Below are 16,429 nucleotides of genomic sequence, written 5' to 3' on the forward strand. Positions count from 1 at the left end.
GCTGTCAAAATGATATTATGTATTTGTAGGAGATAATGCTATGTAAACCTGTGCTGTTACACAGCGTACGTAACACACTGATCAACCACAGCTAGAAAAAAACACTGATAGGTGATGTGAATCATGTTTATTAACATGATACAATGGAAGTGAACTTTTTGAAGGTGATCCATCAAAAACAGGAAAAACAAGCAAGCGTAAGAATGTGAGCGACAAGTGGCAAATCGTGAAGGCTGCATGGCTGGGTTAGAGCATCTGGGATAGAGAGCTTTCTGGGCGAGTCCATCGTTCCTGGTATTCATTGGTTAGTAAAGACCAAAAGTGTCTCAAGGAAGAACTGTTTGTCAACGACATCATAGTTATGAGCACGCCAGACTCATTACTTGTGCATAATGAGCAAAGACTTTCTGTCCTCTCTGGTCTAGATCTACGCAGGGCCAATTCAAGCCCCAGGAGAAACCTGGGGTAAAATTAACCTGGGGGTCCCAACCTGCCCCCCTCCAACCTTGCAGCATATTAACCCCCCAGGGTCCTGGAGCCAGTTGCCACCCTACTCTCCCCTCAACTTTAATATGCTCCCCAGGGCCTCCTTCACTGTTTTTGTCAGCATAGCAACTCACCTGTCCCTGCTGGTGCGTTATTCCTGTCCATGTGCTTTTGTCTTTAGTCTCTTCTCAGTGACTTGGCACATGTTATTCTGTAATGACATGACGAGTCATAGAGAAGAGGCAGCCAGCGGGAATTGAGACAGGGAGAATGGGTGAAGCAGCAAGCCAGAAAAGGTGAGTTGCTATCTGACAAAATTTTGCTGGGGCCCTGGGGAGCATAAAACAGAGGGATGATCTGGGGGACCCAGCAGTGTTTACAATTGCCCCTTGCCTCTACACTGCCCCTAAATCCTGTAGCATAAATTGCTGAAAATTGTAATGCTGGCGAAGAGAAGAAGCTAACAGAACATACAGTGCATCACAGCTTGCTGTCTATGAGGCTGTGTATCTGCACACCAGTGATAATGCCCATGCTGACCCTAATCTGCAGTAGACTGTGCCTACAATGGGCACTTAAACTGGAACTTCAGCCTAAACAAACATACTGTCATTAAGTTACATTAGTTATGTTAATTAAAATAGATAGGTAATATACTGTAATCTCTTACCGACCCTGTTTTAAAATATCAGGCAAATGTTTGTGATTTCATGGGGGCAGCCATCTTTTTGGTTGAAAGGAGGTGACAGGGAGCATGAGACACAGTTCCAACTGTCCTGTGTCCTGATCACCCCTTCCAGCTGCACACGCTAGGCTTCAAATCTCAAATTTAAAAAAAAGAAATTTGCATCAAAACAGCAGAACGAGTACAACAACATCAGAAATCCCATTATACTTTACACAGCATCAGGGGAAAAATGCCCGGGCAGTTTTCTTCTGTGCAGCTAAAAATGAGGCTTGTATAATAGAAACAAAGGTCTGATGCTGTGAAACTGTTAAAGAAACATTAAGCCTTTTCAGTGCTGCTGAGTAGATTTTTAGTCTTAGACTTTAAGCAATTGGGCAATTGAGACTGGAACAATGGAAGGAGCTGGCCTGCTCTTATGAATCATGTTTTCATTCTTTAGACTCCAATTTTACAAATTTAATGGTGTCCATACATGGTAAAATTAAAATGTTTGATTTTCCCGTTTATTCGACCAAAACAATCAAATAGCGTAAAAATTGAAAATAATCTTTTTTTTTTCCAAGAAAAAGTGAACAATTATTCCTTTTTTTTTTAATAAAAATCTGATCAGACATGTTGGAAGAATCTGGGTATTTGTTTGCGAAATTGAATAGTATATAGTAGGTTGTATAAGAAAGTACTAATAAATGAACCAACTTCTTATTCATATTGTTTTTCTCGGATTTTTAGAAAAATCGATTATACGATTTCCTAAGCTGAAGGTTTGCAATCAGACGTTCTTTGGCTTAGCACACCTATGACTGCAATTGCTAGTGGAATTCCATTGCATCTTGCATGGAGGCAGTAAAGGTCGGCACCTCCGAGTATAATTAAAAAACAAGCTCTTTAAATGAAACATATCAAAAAGTATGGCTGTATCCAGCGATAGCCAACTGTGTCAGGTTATGCAGCCTTTCATCTTTTTAATAAGTTTAAATAAAGAGCTAATTTTTTAGTTGCACTGGTGCTGACCTTTGCTGCATTCTGGATTGTTGTGTCCACCATAGTACCTAGGGACACCATTCTTGGCACGTTTCCTGCTTGGAAAGTGGTGTGCCCACAATGTGCAAAGACCACAGACTCCTGTAGTTTTCTGCACATCAGCAGCCGAGATCAGTTCCCTTAAAATGAATAGGGAATCATGCATGTATGTGCATGTTTCCCTATTCATTAGCAGGCATTGCACTTCCTAACTAGTCTTCCACATGGACAATTTATGAGATCCATGTGCTGTGGCCATGTAATGCAATCCCTGGCATATGTTGGTATACTTACCTGGGTGATGTGGCTATTAGGTCACAAGTACATAGCTTAAAGAACAAGTGACACCCATGCTAACCTAGAAATAAAAAACACATATATAAGTAGATAAATACTACTTCTACTTACATAACAGATGTATTGTGCTATCCATGTAATGATTCCTGTGAATTTTACAAAGGAAAAGCAGAAAATACTACTCTAGGCAGTGGCCATCTTGCCAAGCTAATGCTGACATCATATCCTCCCTGACTCTTCCCCCCCCCCCTTCCTTTCTCTTGCTCATTGTGTATTTATTAGCTGCCCTCCTCCCAGAGTCTTTTTTTTATTTACACATCCAATCACTGAGTCACCTCAGCCTTGCTTGTAAACACAAGTGATCAGCTAGGCAGGGAAATCAAAGGAAGAGGAGGAATATATTTGTCAGGGTCATGCGGCAATAAGCTCACCTGGTCTGGGGGTCCTTGAGCTATCCTCTGTGCAGCCTGGCCGGATTGCTGCGGGGGAATCGGAGCACCGTGGTTTGCCGCGGGTCGCACTTCCGGGTCGGGCTCTGGGCGGAAGCATCTGTACGTGCGCATGCGTCCCTGGCGATGGTTTGGTCTCTGTTGCCAGGGGACGCGTGCGGAAGTGGGCGGAAGCGGCGTCTGGCATGTTGTGCGCGGCGGCAGGCGTACATGATGACGCATGCGTGGCGCCAAATCCAATCCCAGAGCCGGCCCCCCTGCAGTATAAAAGGCAGCTGCTCACAGCACTCTGCGCTATCTGTCTGTCAGCTAGTGTGTCTGTTCGCCAGTCCTGTTGTTTATATTTCTGATCCTCCTGTTGCTGACCCGGATTGTCCTGACTACTCTTGATCTCCACTCCTCTGGTTTGACCTCGGCTTGTTTCTGGACCTTCCTGTCTGCTGCCAGCCCCGACCCGGATTGTTACCCGTCTTGACCCTGTGCTGCTTGCCTCTGACCCGGATTGCCTAAACGGGCTGAACCTATGCTGCCTGCCTCTGACCCGGATTGCCTAAACGTGCTGAACCTGTGCTGCCTGCCTCTGACCCGGATTGCCTAAACGTGCTGAACCTATGCTGCCTGCCTCTGACCCGGATTGCCTAAACGTGCTGAACCTGTGCTGCCTGCCTCTGACCCGGATTGCCTAAACGTGCTGAACCTGTGCTGCCTGCCTCTGACCCGGATTGCCTAAACGTGCTGAACCTGTGCTGCCTGCCTCTGACCCGGATTGCCCAAACACTCTGAACCTGTGCTGCCTGCCTCTGACCCGGATTGTTTAACTACTACATCCTCCTGTTATCTGCCACTCAGAGACATTTCAAGACTCACCTCCACATCGGGGTGTCCCCTGTTCTCCTATCCACTGTAGGGAATTCTGGAGTGCAACCTGGTGAACAATAGGCAGCTGAAAGTCCATCGTCCCTTGCGGGGCGCTCTGGTGAACACCCGTGGGCACTTAGACTCTGCACTCTAAGGGTTCTCTCACCTCAGTGGAGTGGTCAACAGAGCACCACCGTAACAGTACAGATCAGCCACTATGGACGCCTCTGGAGGGATGTCTCCTATTGACCAACTTTGCCAGCAGATCGCTAATTTGACACTGTCCGTCCAAAAGATCGAGCAAGGCTATCAGCAGTTACAAACCCAAGTGCAAGGAATTGCCACTTCACCTACACAAGGCCCTCCTCCTAGTGTTACAGTAACTACTCCTCAGCCGGAGCCTAAAATGCCACTACCGGATCGGTTCTCTGGTGACAGGAGTAAATTTAGACTCTTCAAAGGTGCCTGTCAACTATACTTCTCACTTCAGCCAAGAACATATGCTTCCGGGGCTTCCAAGGTTGGTGCCATAATCTCTTTGCTACAGGGGGAGCCACAAGCATGGGCCTTACAGATGATGGATCAGGGCCATGAGTCTGTTCAGACTGTGGCTACTCTTTTTGAAGCTTTAGGAGAGCTCTATGACGACCCAGGCACGGCAGCTACTGCTGAAACTGCTATCCAAGCACTTCGACAAGGAAGACGTCCGGTCGAAGAATATGTCACAGAGTTTCGCCGTTGGCAGAATGACACGCTATGGAACGATGCAGCACTCCGGTTCCAGTTTCGCAAGGGACTCTCTGATCAGTTAAAGGACGAACTGGCTCGGGTCGGAGTTCCTGCTACTCTTAAAGAACTTATTGCTCTTTCGATTCAGATTGATCGACGCCTTCGGGAAAGGCGTTTGGAAAGAGCTGGAGGTGCTTCTTCTTCCTGGACTTATCCTATCCCTAGCTCAGGTCCTCCAGCATCTTCAGGAGTTTCAGCTACTGGGGGAGATGAAGTGGAACCCATGCAATTAGGTCTGGCTCGACCTTCACTCTCAGCTGAGGAACGTCAACGACGCTTTACCTCTCGTTTATGTCTATACTGTGGAGCCCCCGGACATTTTCGACAGGCTTGTCCCGTGAGACCAGCGGGTAAGAACCTGATGTCAGGATTTGATGGGGACCTTATGAAATTCCCTATCTCTACTCATGTTCCTTTGTTTTTGTTTCTTCAGGGCCCAGACGGAATCAGCGAGATTAAAGCTATTCTGGACTCTGGAGCTTGCTCATGTTTTTTGGATGTCACCCTTGCCAAGAGTCTCCACCTTCCTCTCCGTCAAAAGGAACAGAGTCTCTCCATTCAGCTTGCAGATGGATCCGGTATCAATTCCGGTCCAATCACTCATGAAACTGTTCCCCTCCTGGTTACTACCAATACTCATCATCAAGAATACCTCAGTTTCAACTTAATCAATTCCCCGTTATTCCCAATTATCCTTGGAATGCCTTGGTTACAGGCCCATAATCCCAGCGTAAACTGGAGAACTCAGGACGTCTCATTTACTTCTGAATACTGCAAATCATCCTGTCTTCTCCCTTGTGGCCCACTATTATGTTCAGAAGCTAAGAAATTAGACTGTATTCCTTCTGTGTACCGTGAGTTCATGGACGTTTTTGATAAGAAAGGGGCAGATAGATTACCCCCACATCGGATTTATGATTGCCCAATTGAACTTCGGCCCAAGTCAGAAATTCCGTTTGGTCACCTCTATTCTCTCTCTGAAGCTGAATTAGTGGTACTCAAGGAATATATAGACGAAAATTTGAAAAAAGGATTTATCCGACCTTCTACCTCTCCAGCCGGGGCAGGCATATTCTTTGTGGAAAAGAAGGACGGATCACTGAGGCCTTGTGTGGATTACCGGGAATTAAATAAAGTCACCGTTAAAAATAGATATCCTTTGCCACTTATCACAGATCTTTTTCAAAGAGTACGTTCTGCCAACATTTTTTCTAAACTGGATTTGAGAGGGGCATATAACCTGGTCCGTATACGAGAAGGTGATGAATGGAAGACAGCATTCCGCTCCCGCTTCGGTCATTTTGAATATTCAGTCATGCCGTTCGGATTGTGCAATGCTCCGGCAACCTTCCAGCATTTTGTTAACGACATATTTAGAGATTTCCTCGATGATTTTATGGTAGTTTACTTGGACGACATTCTTGTGTTCTCTTCATCTCTGGAAGAACATCAGGGGCATGTTAAAAAGATTCTGGGAAGACTACGTACTCATGGGTTGTATGCCAAACCAGAGAAATGTGAATTCCACAAGGAAGAGATTCAATTCTTGGGACTGCAGATTTCTTCCCAAGGAGTTTCCATGGATCAAAAGAAGGTCTCAGCAATACTTGATTGGCCAGTCCCAACCGATAAAAAGAGTGTTCAACGATTTGCCAATTTTTATCGAAAATTTATTAAAAATTTCTCCACAGTAGTTCTACCCATCACTCAATTGACCAAGCAGCACCACCATTTTCAATGGACAATAGAGGCTCAGAGGGCTTTCGAGGAACTTAAGCAACTATTCACATCTGCTCCAATCCTTAGGCATGCTGATCCTTCCTTACCCTTCGTGGTTGAAGTGGATGCTTCTGATAGGGCTATTGGGGCCATCATCTCCCAGCGTTTTGGTCCAAAGGCACTTCTACATCCTATTGCATTTTTCTCAAGAAAACTTAATTCTTCAGAAAAGAATTATGATATTGGTGACAAGGAACTGTTAGCAATTAAGTCAGCCCTGGAAGAATGGAGATACCTTCTGGAAGAGGCACGTCATCCAATTCTAATCTTCACGGATCACAAGAACCTAGAATACCTCAGAACAGCTAAGAGACTCAGACCTAGACAAGCAAGATGGGCATTGTTCTTCTCACGCTTCGATTTCCATGTAACATACCGTCCAGGATCAAAGAATGTGAAACCTGATGCCTTGTCCAGAATGTATTCCACAGAATCTGAGGAAGCAACTCTTGAGTCTCCGGACACCATTTTACCAGATCATAATTTCCTCTTATCCCTACCTGAAGTTATAGACCAGATCCGTCAAGCATCTACTGTTTTGCCTCCAGAGTGGAAAGATCAATTTCAATGTAAAGACGGAATTTTTTATAAAGATCATCAGATCATTGTACCTGAAACACTGCGAACATCAATACTTCAATGGAATCATGACTCCAAGCTGGCAGGTCACTTTGGCTTTAAGAAAACTCTTGATCTCCTTCAAAGGAAGTTTTGGTGGCCAACAATGTCTAAAGATTGTAAATTATTTGTGGACTCCTGTGCTACCTGTGCTAGATCCAAGACACCTAGACTCCGCCCATGGGGTTTGCTGTCACCACTTCCCATACCCACCCGCCCTTGGGACATGATCTCAATGGACTTCATTGTGGAACTTCCTCCATCTCAAGGGTTTACCACAATCCTAGTGGTAGTTGATAGATTTTCCAAAATGTCACATTTTATACCAATGAAGAAAATTCCTTCTGCAGTCCTTACTGCCCAGACCTTTCTACAAGAAATTGTCAAGTTGCATGGATTATCGTATCAGACCGTGGAGTACAGTTTACATCCAAGTTCTGGAAGGAGCTCTGTTCACAATTGGGGGTTAAGGTCTCATTATCCTCGGGGTACCATCCTCAATCTAATGGCCAGACGGAGAGAGTTAATCAAGTTTTAGAGCAGTATCTTCGATGTTTTTCCTCATCAGCACAGGATGACTGGGTAACATTACTACCAATGGCAGAATTTTCTTTTAATAACGCTGTACATTCTTCTACGGGTCAGACACCATTTTTTCTGAATTATGGATTCCATCCTACCAATATTCCTGGGGTACTGGAAGAGACTTCAGTTCCTGAAGTACAGGACAGGATTTCTAAATTAAATGAAAATTTCAAACTGGTGCGAGAAGTTTTACAGCAGACTCAGCAAACAATGAAAGAACAAGCTGACAAGAGGAGAAGGAAGGGTCCAGAATTATTGTCAGGTGATATGGTCTGGTTGGCTACAACTAACTTGAGGTTACTCTGTCCTTCCAAGAAATTGGGGCCAAGGTATATTGGTCCATTTCCAGTTGAAAAGAAAATCAATGAGGTGGCTTTCAAACTTACCTTGCCTGGTTCCTTGAAGATACATCCAATCTTTCATGTCTCCTGTCTCAAAAAATTTGTTCCAGACACCTTTGGGCGCTCATCCAGTAACCCTCCACAACCAATTCTGGTAGATGGAGCTGAGGAATTTGAAGTAGAAAGAATTTTGGATTCCAGGCTTCGGTCGGGAGTGCTGCAGTATTTGGTCAAATGGAAAGGGTTTGGTGTAGAGGAGAATTCATGGGAACCCAGTCAGAATGTACATTCTCCCAGGTTGGTCAGAGCATTTCACAGAAATCATCCCGAAACCCAGACCAGAGGTCATTCAGGGACTGCCCTTAAGGGGGGGGCAATGTCAGGGTCATGCGGCAATAAGCTCACCTGGTCTGGGGGTCCTTGAGCTATCCTCTGTGCAGCCTGGCCGGATTGCTGCGGGGGAATCGGAGCGCCGTGGTTTGCCGCGGGTCGCACTTCCGGGTCGGGCTCTGGGCGGAAGCATCTGTACGTGCGCATGCGTCCCTGGCGATGGTTTGGTCTCTGTTGCCAGGGGACGCGTGCGGAAGTGGGCGGAAGCGGCGTCTGGCATGTTGTACGCGTGCGCGGCGGCAGGCGTACGTGATGACGCATGCGTGGCGCCAAATCCAATCCCAGAGCCGGCCCCCCTGCAGTATAAAAGGCAGCTGCTCACAGCACTCTGCGCTGATCTGTCTGTCAGGTAGTGTGTCTGTTCGCCAGTCCTGTTGTTTATATTTCTGATCCTCCTGTTGCTGACCCGGATTGTCCTGACTACTCTTGATCTCCACTCCTCTGGTTTGACCTCGGCTTGTTTCTGGACCTTCCTGTCTGCTGCCAGCCCCGACCCGGATTGTTACCCGTCTTGACCCTGTGCTGCCTGCCTCTGACCCGGATTGCCTAAACTTGCTGAACCTATGCTGCCTGCCTCTGACCCGGATTGCCTAAACGTGCTGAACCTGTGCTGCCTGTCTCTGACCCGGATTGCCTAAACGTGCTGAACCTGTGCTGCCTGCCTCTGACCCGGATTGCCCAAACACTCTGAACCTGTGCTGCCTGCCTCTGACCCGGATTGTTTAACTACTACATCCTCCTGTTATCTGCCACTCAGAGACATTTCAAGACTCACCTCCACATCGGGGTGTCCCCTATTCTCCTATCCACTGTAGGGAATTCTGGAGTGCAACCTGGTGAACAATAGGCAGCTGAAAGTCCATCGGCCCTTGCGGGGCGCTCTGGTGAACACCCGTGGGCACTTAGACTCTGCACTCTAAGGGTTCTCTCACCTCAGTGGAGTGGTCAACAGAGCACCACCTTAACAATATTATAGATAAAAAGAACTCCCAGCATTCAAAAGAACTCCCAGTATTCAACTTTTTGGCACTAGGGCCAGTGCTCCTAAAGTATGTGATACCTCCAAACCATAACAGCAAAAAAAGTTTTGAATGCAGGATTAGCATCTTTATCACTTAATACACTCAGACCAGTTGCTGTTGAAATGTGTTTTTTATGGTGACAATACCGCTTTAAGAAAGAAACCCCTGCACCTGCAGGGGGCCCAAGAGCTATGGGGGTCCTGCCAACTAATAACCTTCCCTCCCTCTGATACAGGGGCCCAACCTCCAGATCAGGTGTTTTTGTGTCTACATCAGTGTAAAGGTGTGTACACACGCACTACGGCATTGAACGATGGGTCCGTCAGACCATCCCGCTGGGCGGGCATTCCAGCGATAGTAGAGCATGTGTACAGTCTGTCGGCAGACTGATAAGGCTGTTTCTGAACAATCCACTGAGCGGATTGTTCAGAAACAGCCTTATCAGTCTGCCTGACAGATTGTACACACGCTCTACTGTCGCTGGAACACCAACCCAGTGGACGGACACGTCGTTCATTGCCGTACTGCGTGTGTATGCACCTTAAGGTGTAAAGATCATGATGGCAACATTTGTTTAATGACCCTTGAAAGATGGATGCAAGGCTGTGAATAAGAGTGGATACTGAATGCAACACATTCTCAGCCATTGTATAGAAAGGAAATCAGGCAAAGGCTTCCAGCCTATTAGATATATTCTGTTTAGATTCTCCTTTGATGTTCATCTGCGTGAATTGTTCAGGGTATTGTCATGAGGATGGCCTTTGTGTTTAACTGGTTGTATCGATTCAGCCTGCATTTTGATCTTTTTTCAGGTGTTAGAATTATCACATTAATTTAGAATGAAGACAGAAAACACTCCATCATCATGTCGGGAACACTCTTCACTCTTGGGACTTGGTAAGACATCTATCATCTTTGCCAGTGTTAAGATTTGTAGATAGTTTTTAGAAGATGGTGACTAAACTCGTAATGGAGCAGGTGATCAGTTTCATCAGGTGTTAGATGTGTAGGATTTACTGTGATCAGTTCCAGCTTTATGCTATGCAGGAAGCAGAATTGAAACATGATGGTGAACAGGAAATTAGAGCCCTACAATTCTGTCACCTGATCAAACTGATCACTTGATTCTCCATGAAGTCTGATACACACAAGAAACTCTGACCGCGACTGAACCTATCTATTTATGGTTAAACTGGGTAACAATCATACATCTGCATGGATGGTTCCCCAACCTCATAGTGGGGATGAGCAGACAAAATCTCAAAGTTTAATCTCAAAGAGAATTGCCCTTTTTGTGTTTACTGAACATTTTGTTTCAGAATTGCTGTGTATCTCACCTTTCCCATTTTCCCAAATTCCCAGGCAGAATTTGGGGCAACATTTCAGTTTTGCAGATTTTAGTGGTTAATAACAAAGCTTCCATACATGCTGTCACCAAATTGGCAAGGGGTATTAAGAGGATTAGGAGGAACAAAGGAATTTTCAAAAAGACATTGTAGTTTCGGAGGTAATACATTTCAACGTTAAGGTGGCCATACACTGATATATTTGCAGCAGATTTGACCATCAGATAGATTTCTGTCAGATGCGTGTCAGGTTGAATCTGACGGGAATCTATCTGATGTGTGCCACACAATAGGAACAGATTTCTAATAGATTTCAGAATGAGTGAAATATATTGGAAATCGATCTAAATGAATTATTGCACCATCAGATCCAATGTAACTCTATGGGCCATCGATCTGCTGCCAGCAGCAGATCGACCTAGATTTTAAAATAAGTTGAATCAACACTCCCCCCAAACCATCCCTCAATCTACTTCTATCGGGCTGCCACTTCAGGTCCATCTCCACCAGGACCTTTAGACACAGGAACTCCTTCTTCTGCCAAGTTGTCTAGATCCTCAACGCAGGCATCCTCTCCCCCCCCCCCCCCCCCCCACACACACACACACATTACCCTGATTCAAATAGCCTTCCCATCTGTGTATTGAAATAGTCTTCCCATCTTAGTGTGTGTCTTATTTCTCAATGTACCCACGTACAGTATGGGTAGTTACTCTTCAGAGTTGCACTTTATTCCCCCACTGTCAACTTTGCACTATTACCAACCAAGCCTGTCATTGCCAACAACAATTCCATCTACAAACCCTTTGTACTTGGCAAATAAATCTGATTCTGCTTCAGCTCTCTCTCTATATGTATTGCAAATATTTACAGCAAACAGTCTTTCAGTTGGCTTACTTTGTTTTTGTGTGTATATAAGATACAGTTATTCTACAGGAGCCATTTTTCTTCCACTCGGTTTTTATAACAAGAAAAATATCAAAGAAACATACACATGTTAGCAAAAAGTGACAAACAATCAATTCAAGTCAGATATAGGAATCTCGTCCTCAAACATCCAATAAGTCAGAACTCATGCAATCTCCGTTCACAGGAGCCATTTGTATGAGCTAAAGATTTTTTGGGGAGAAAATATATTGAATGTTCATATGATGAAGCTGTTCATAAATCTGGGCATTAAAAAAAATCAGGTTTACCTGCATATTAATCTCAACGCATTTTACAAAAAAATTCTCATCTTCACGAAACCATTGATGAAATGAAAATGGCCATATTACCTCATCACTATGTGGCTGCCTTTGGTCAGATTGATAAATCTAATGGCAGGTACCACATTTTGCACATTATACTATATTTCCTTAATGTATTCAGCTAACAATGAAGTATAAGTTGTGTCTATTGCTAAGGCTCTTCATTAACAAAAAGAAAAAAAATATGTGCACAATATTCACAAAGTACAGCTGTTACTATGAAGAGTTAACACTGCCAAGGTTGCAAAGTTGAAACTCCCCCCTAGTTGTGTTTGCATTGAAGATTGACTTTCTGAAGGTCAAGTTTAGCTGTGTGTACATAGGATGGATAGTCTCTCTGCCTCCACATTTCGAATGTTTCATCGCTAACTTTGAAGGCGTGCCAAAGATGAGCTACCAGATAAAATAAGAATCAAACCTACAAGCTCTGATTTCCTGTGGTAAACAGATGTGTTTGAGGTTTACACTTGAAAACAGAGAATAGTGTAGTGACATTAAAGGTCAGGGAGAACTATGAAAACTGCAGATGTCCGTTATACTGTATATTCCACTGACCTCTACTCAGTGGCCTGCATAACGCGATTCGCACCCATAGCTGGAGGGGATGAACTGGCAAGACTGCAGCCATATAGTCGGGACCTATCCTGTGATCAGAGCTGTGGGGCCAGGGCCGGCCTTAGGTTTCACAACGCCCTGAGCGAAACTTGACTTTGGTACCCCTCTCCAGTATAGGTAGCCAGAGAGGTCTCCCAGTATAGGTAGCCAGAGAGCCACTAGCCAATGTAGGTTGCCAGAGAGCTGCCGCTCCCCCCAGTATAGGTACCAGAGCCTCTCCCCCAGTATGAGCAGGCAGAGAGCCCCTCCAGTATAGGTACTAGACAGCCCTCCCTCAGAATAGGTACCAGAGAGTCCCCCCAGTACAGGTTACAGAGTCCCTCCCCCAGTATAGGCAGTCAGAGAGCCCCCCCACCACTACAAGTATCAGAGAGCCCCCCCCCCCCCAGTATAGGTACCAGAGAGACCCCCAGTATAGGAAACCAGGGAGCCAGCTCCAGTATAAGTGTCAGAGAGCCCCCAGTATAGGTACCTGAGAGCCCACCAGCATAGAAAGCTTCTCAGGTTATGTGGGGTGAGAGAGCACCCCCCCCCCCTTCCCCCAATGCAGAGTGTGCAGGAAATTGGCGATGTAACTCACGTTTCCATCCACAGTAGAAAGAAATCACCACTGGTTGGGGGTGGGGCTTTGTGACAATTTGGGGGCGGCGCTTGGCTGCAATTTTTGGGGCAGAACTTCACAGCGGTTTCTGGCACCCCTGTTAAAGCGGTATAAAACCCTGACATAATATTCAATAAAAACATGTTTTCCTACTTTTTATATGCCGTACGGTTATCATATTTGCTTTTGTGCATAAGTATTATTATTCATTTAGAAATGACAAGTTTCCAAAGTATACTTTATGTTCTGAGAGCTGACTTTGTATTTTATTCATAACTGTTTTTTTTTTTTCCATCTTGAAATATAAGCAGAAATGCTTTCTGACTGTCTGTCTGTGTTCAGGAGAGTCTGCAGTGTCAGAGAAGTGTTTGTTTACATTCCTCACAATTAAACACATGATAACATTATCTCCAGTTCGGATGCGTCCAGCTTTCCCAACATTGAGCTTTTCTGTCCTGTGTTTAACGCTTTGAATGCTGTTCTAGTAAAAAAAAAATAGTGCTAATAGTATATAATATGCTTTAAATAATGTTTTAGAGCAAAGAAGAATTGCTGCGTTTCATTCCGCTTTAAGAAGAATATTACAGAGCCCTAAATGATCGCTCAGGGCAAAGGAGACCAGCCCTGTGTTGGACCCATCAGTGGAGGGTGCCTTGCACAGTACAACCTGGCTGTGTAATAATTTTTTGTTCTGGAAAGCTATACCATGGTAAATTACTTTGTATGCAATTTATTTATGTATCAAAGTAGCTAATAGGAAAATAGCCTACCTGAGTGTTAAAAGAGAGTCCTATAGTGCATGAAAAAATATATATACAGCTCTTTACTAAAATATACGAGATTATATAAATAAAACAATGGCCCGAGACTACGATGGAAATAAGACTATGGTAAGGGTTAGATTGTGAGCTCCTTTGAGGGACAGTTAATGACAAGACTATAAACTCTGTAAAGTGCTGTAGAAGATTTTAGCGTTATATAAGCACTAAATAATAACACTAAGGCCCTGTTCACATTAGCAAACGCGGACGACAGTGCATTCGGAACGCAATGCATACAAACACACGCCATCCGCATTTGTATGCGTTGCGTGGCTGATCCCATTCACTGAAGTGAATGGGTCAGCCGCGCGTTTCTGGAAAAAATGCGTGCAGCATGCGCTCCCAGACCGCAAAGTTGCGGAATGCATGCATTGTGAACATCAGACAGTGCACTCTATGCACTTCTGATGTTGTGCGTGTCGGCCTCCTGCACGCGTTCCCAAAACACGGATGGAAACATGTGCAATGTGAACGGGGCCTAATACAAGAGCATCTTGCAATGCCATAAAAATAGAATTACTTGGCTAAGCCTGAAATAATGAAAGTAAAAGATTTATACTTAAAGTACTTGACGCTTCCTGCAGCGCCCTGTAGACCATGAATTTTGTCCGCGTCGGTCCGATCCCCTTTATTGCGCTGCTGTGGAGTCCGCGTTCCAGATGGGTTTGCGAGCCGCTGCACATACATGGTCCTGTTTGCGCGCACTCCCTGATTGCACTCCCAGTGTTGGGAGAACTCTGCGCAAGCACAGTTACAGTCTTAATGAGCTCCCCATACTCAGCACACTCCCGGTTACAGGAGCGCAATCGGAGGGTGCGCGGCTTCGACCAGGCATGCGCAGTACTCCCCGACCGGCTCAGTAGGGGACTTTACTAGCAGCACAACACGAGACTGGGAGGACAGCGAGGAAGCAGATGCGAAGCAGGTGGTTTTGGCGCATGGAGCTCAACGACGGGCACTGAAACCATGCATCCCATAGCAGCAATGTTATGCTGTGCGGGGTACGTAAGGATAATTCAGGATTTCAGGGCAGCCGGACCCTGAACTACCTCTCCCTCTGAGTTGCGACTACTCGAAGGGGGAATAGTATTTAGCACCACCGGGGGGGTTTTGCGGCAGAAGGAAGAGCTGTCATTTGGCTCTCCCACCGTCCAACTCATTGGCGACATCATGACACGTACACGGCAGATGGACTACAGGGGGCTGGAGGAAGCCCCAGGTAAGTAAATCCTTTTAATTCATTGTCTCAGGTACACTTTAAATTCAACTGTTAATAGAAAATTAACAACAAATGGTGCCTTTATTATCATGTTATTTATTTTTTGGAAAATGTTAGTTTGATGCATTTTTCATTGCGCAGTATTGTGTTGTTTTTTTATTCTCTCTGCGTACAGATCAGAAATTAAGTGAGACGTGCGCTGGCTGCGGCAGTCCCATCTCCGACCGTTTCCTCCTGCGAGTTAATGACAGGCTGTGGCACGAGTGCTGTGTGAAGTGCGTAGTGTGCCTACAGATCCTGTCCGGGACCTGCTACTACCGCAACCGACAGCTTTACTGCAAAGAAGACTATGAAAAGTGAGTAAACTGTTTTCCTCCTCATTTGTTAACCACTTAAGTACCAGCGGTCTCTGCCCCCTTAAGGACCAGAGACCGTTGGTACCAGCAACAGTGGACACCTGACGAATACCGACGAATAGCCGCACTCACCGCCTCAATCGCCATACACGCCGCACGTCGGGAACCTGGGCCACCCACTCTGCCGTCTCTATGACAGCAGAGTTCCTGTGAGCCGGTCAGGAGCTGCTTTCATTGGCTCCTGACCGTGCCTATCAATGTAAGCCAATGGGAGCGGCTTACATTGAAAGACAGGGCCAGGAGCCAATGAAATCAGCTCCTGACCCGCTCACAGGGCTCTGCTGTCTTAGAGACAGGCAGAGCCAGTGAGATGCGGTGAGAGACGTCGGTTTTGAGCGGCACGATTGGCAGGGAGCAACGGAAATGGCGGATGCGTGCAGCGGCGGCTAATTGAAATCTACACCCTGCCAGCCAGGAGCCCACCAAAACAGGGCATAGATTTCAATTAGCTCGGTCTGGAAGTAGTAAAAAAAACAGTAAGCAAAAGCAAGGAGCTAACAGTAAGACATAACATAGGGAAATTTGGGCACACCATGCACTGCCTGAATTACAGCTAAGAAGTAGCACCATCAGCATTTTCTAGTCCTCTTCATACTATATAAACTCATGGTCAATCTGCCTCTGACCCCTCCCAATCCCCATTCCTATCCACACTATTTCAGCTCTCCAGCTACTCCCATAGTGTGTACCTAACTTTGTAGATGTTCTCAGAAGTAAATCCAGGGCCCACTGTAGTGTGTGCACAGCATTTCAGTGCCCCTATACTGTCTGTCAGCTCTTTGGGGTCTTCTACAGGGTGCCTTTAGCTTTGTAAGGCGCTCTGTAAGGAGTGCCCCATA

The 16,429-nt window shown here is 45.5% G+C and overlaps 1 protein-coding gene and 1 long non-coding RNA gene across 4 annotated transcripts in view; one reads left to right on the forward strand and one right to left on the reverse strand.

Annotated features, from left to right (window-relative positions):
* The window catches only part of LOC137561018 (LIM homeobox transcription factor 1-alpha-like), a 69,518-nt gene that overhangs the window by 6,882 nt on the left and 46,207 nt on the right, over window positions 1-16,429 (forward strand). For all 3 annotated transcript variants that reach the window (XM_068272229.1, XM_068272230.1, XM_068272231.1), the window contains 2 exons: window positions 10,135-10,219; window positions 15,350-15,530. In XM_068272229.1, the coding sequence (XP_068128330.1) occupies window positions 10,162-10,219; window positions 15,350-15,530 (239 nt within the window). In that variant the 5' untranslated portion in view covers window positions 10,135-10,161. The remainder of the gene's footprint in view (window positions 1-10,134; window positions 10,220-15,349; window positions 15,531-16,429) is intronic.
* LOC137561019 (uncharacterized) overlaps window positions 1-16,429 on the reverse strand; it is a 55,754-nt gene that overhangs the window by 6,509 nt on the left and 32,816 nt on the right. The window lies entirely within an intron of this gene.

Source organism: Hyperolius riggenbachi, chromosome 3, assembly GCF_040937935.1.
Source record: "Hyperolius riggenbachi isolate aHypRig1 chromosome 3, aHypRig1.pri, whole genome shotgun sequence".
Taxonomy (NCBI): Eukaryota; Metazoa; Chordata; class Amphibia; order Anura; family Hyperoliidae; genus Hyperolius; species Hyperolius riggenbachi.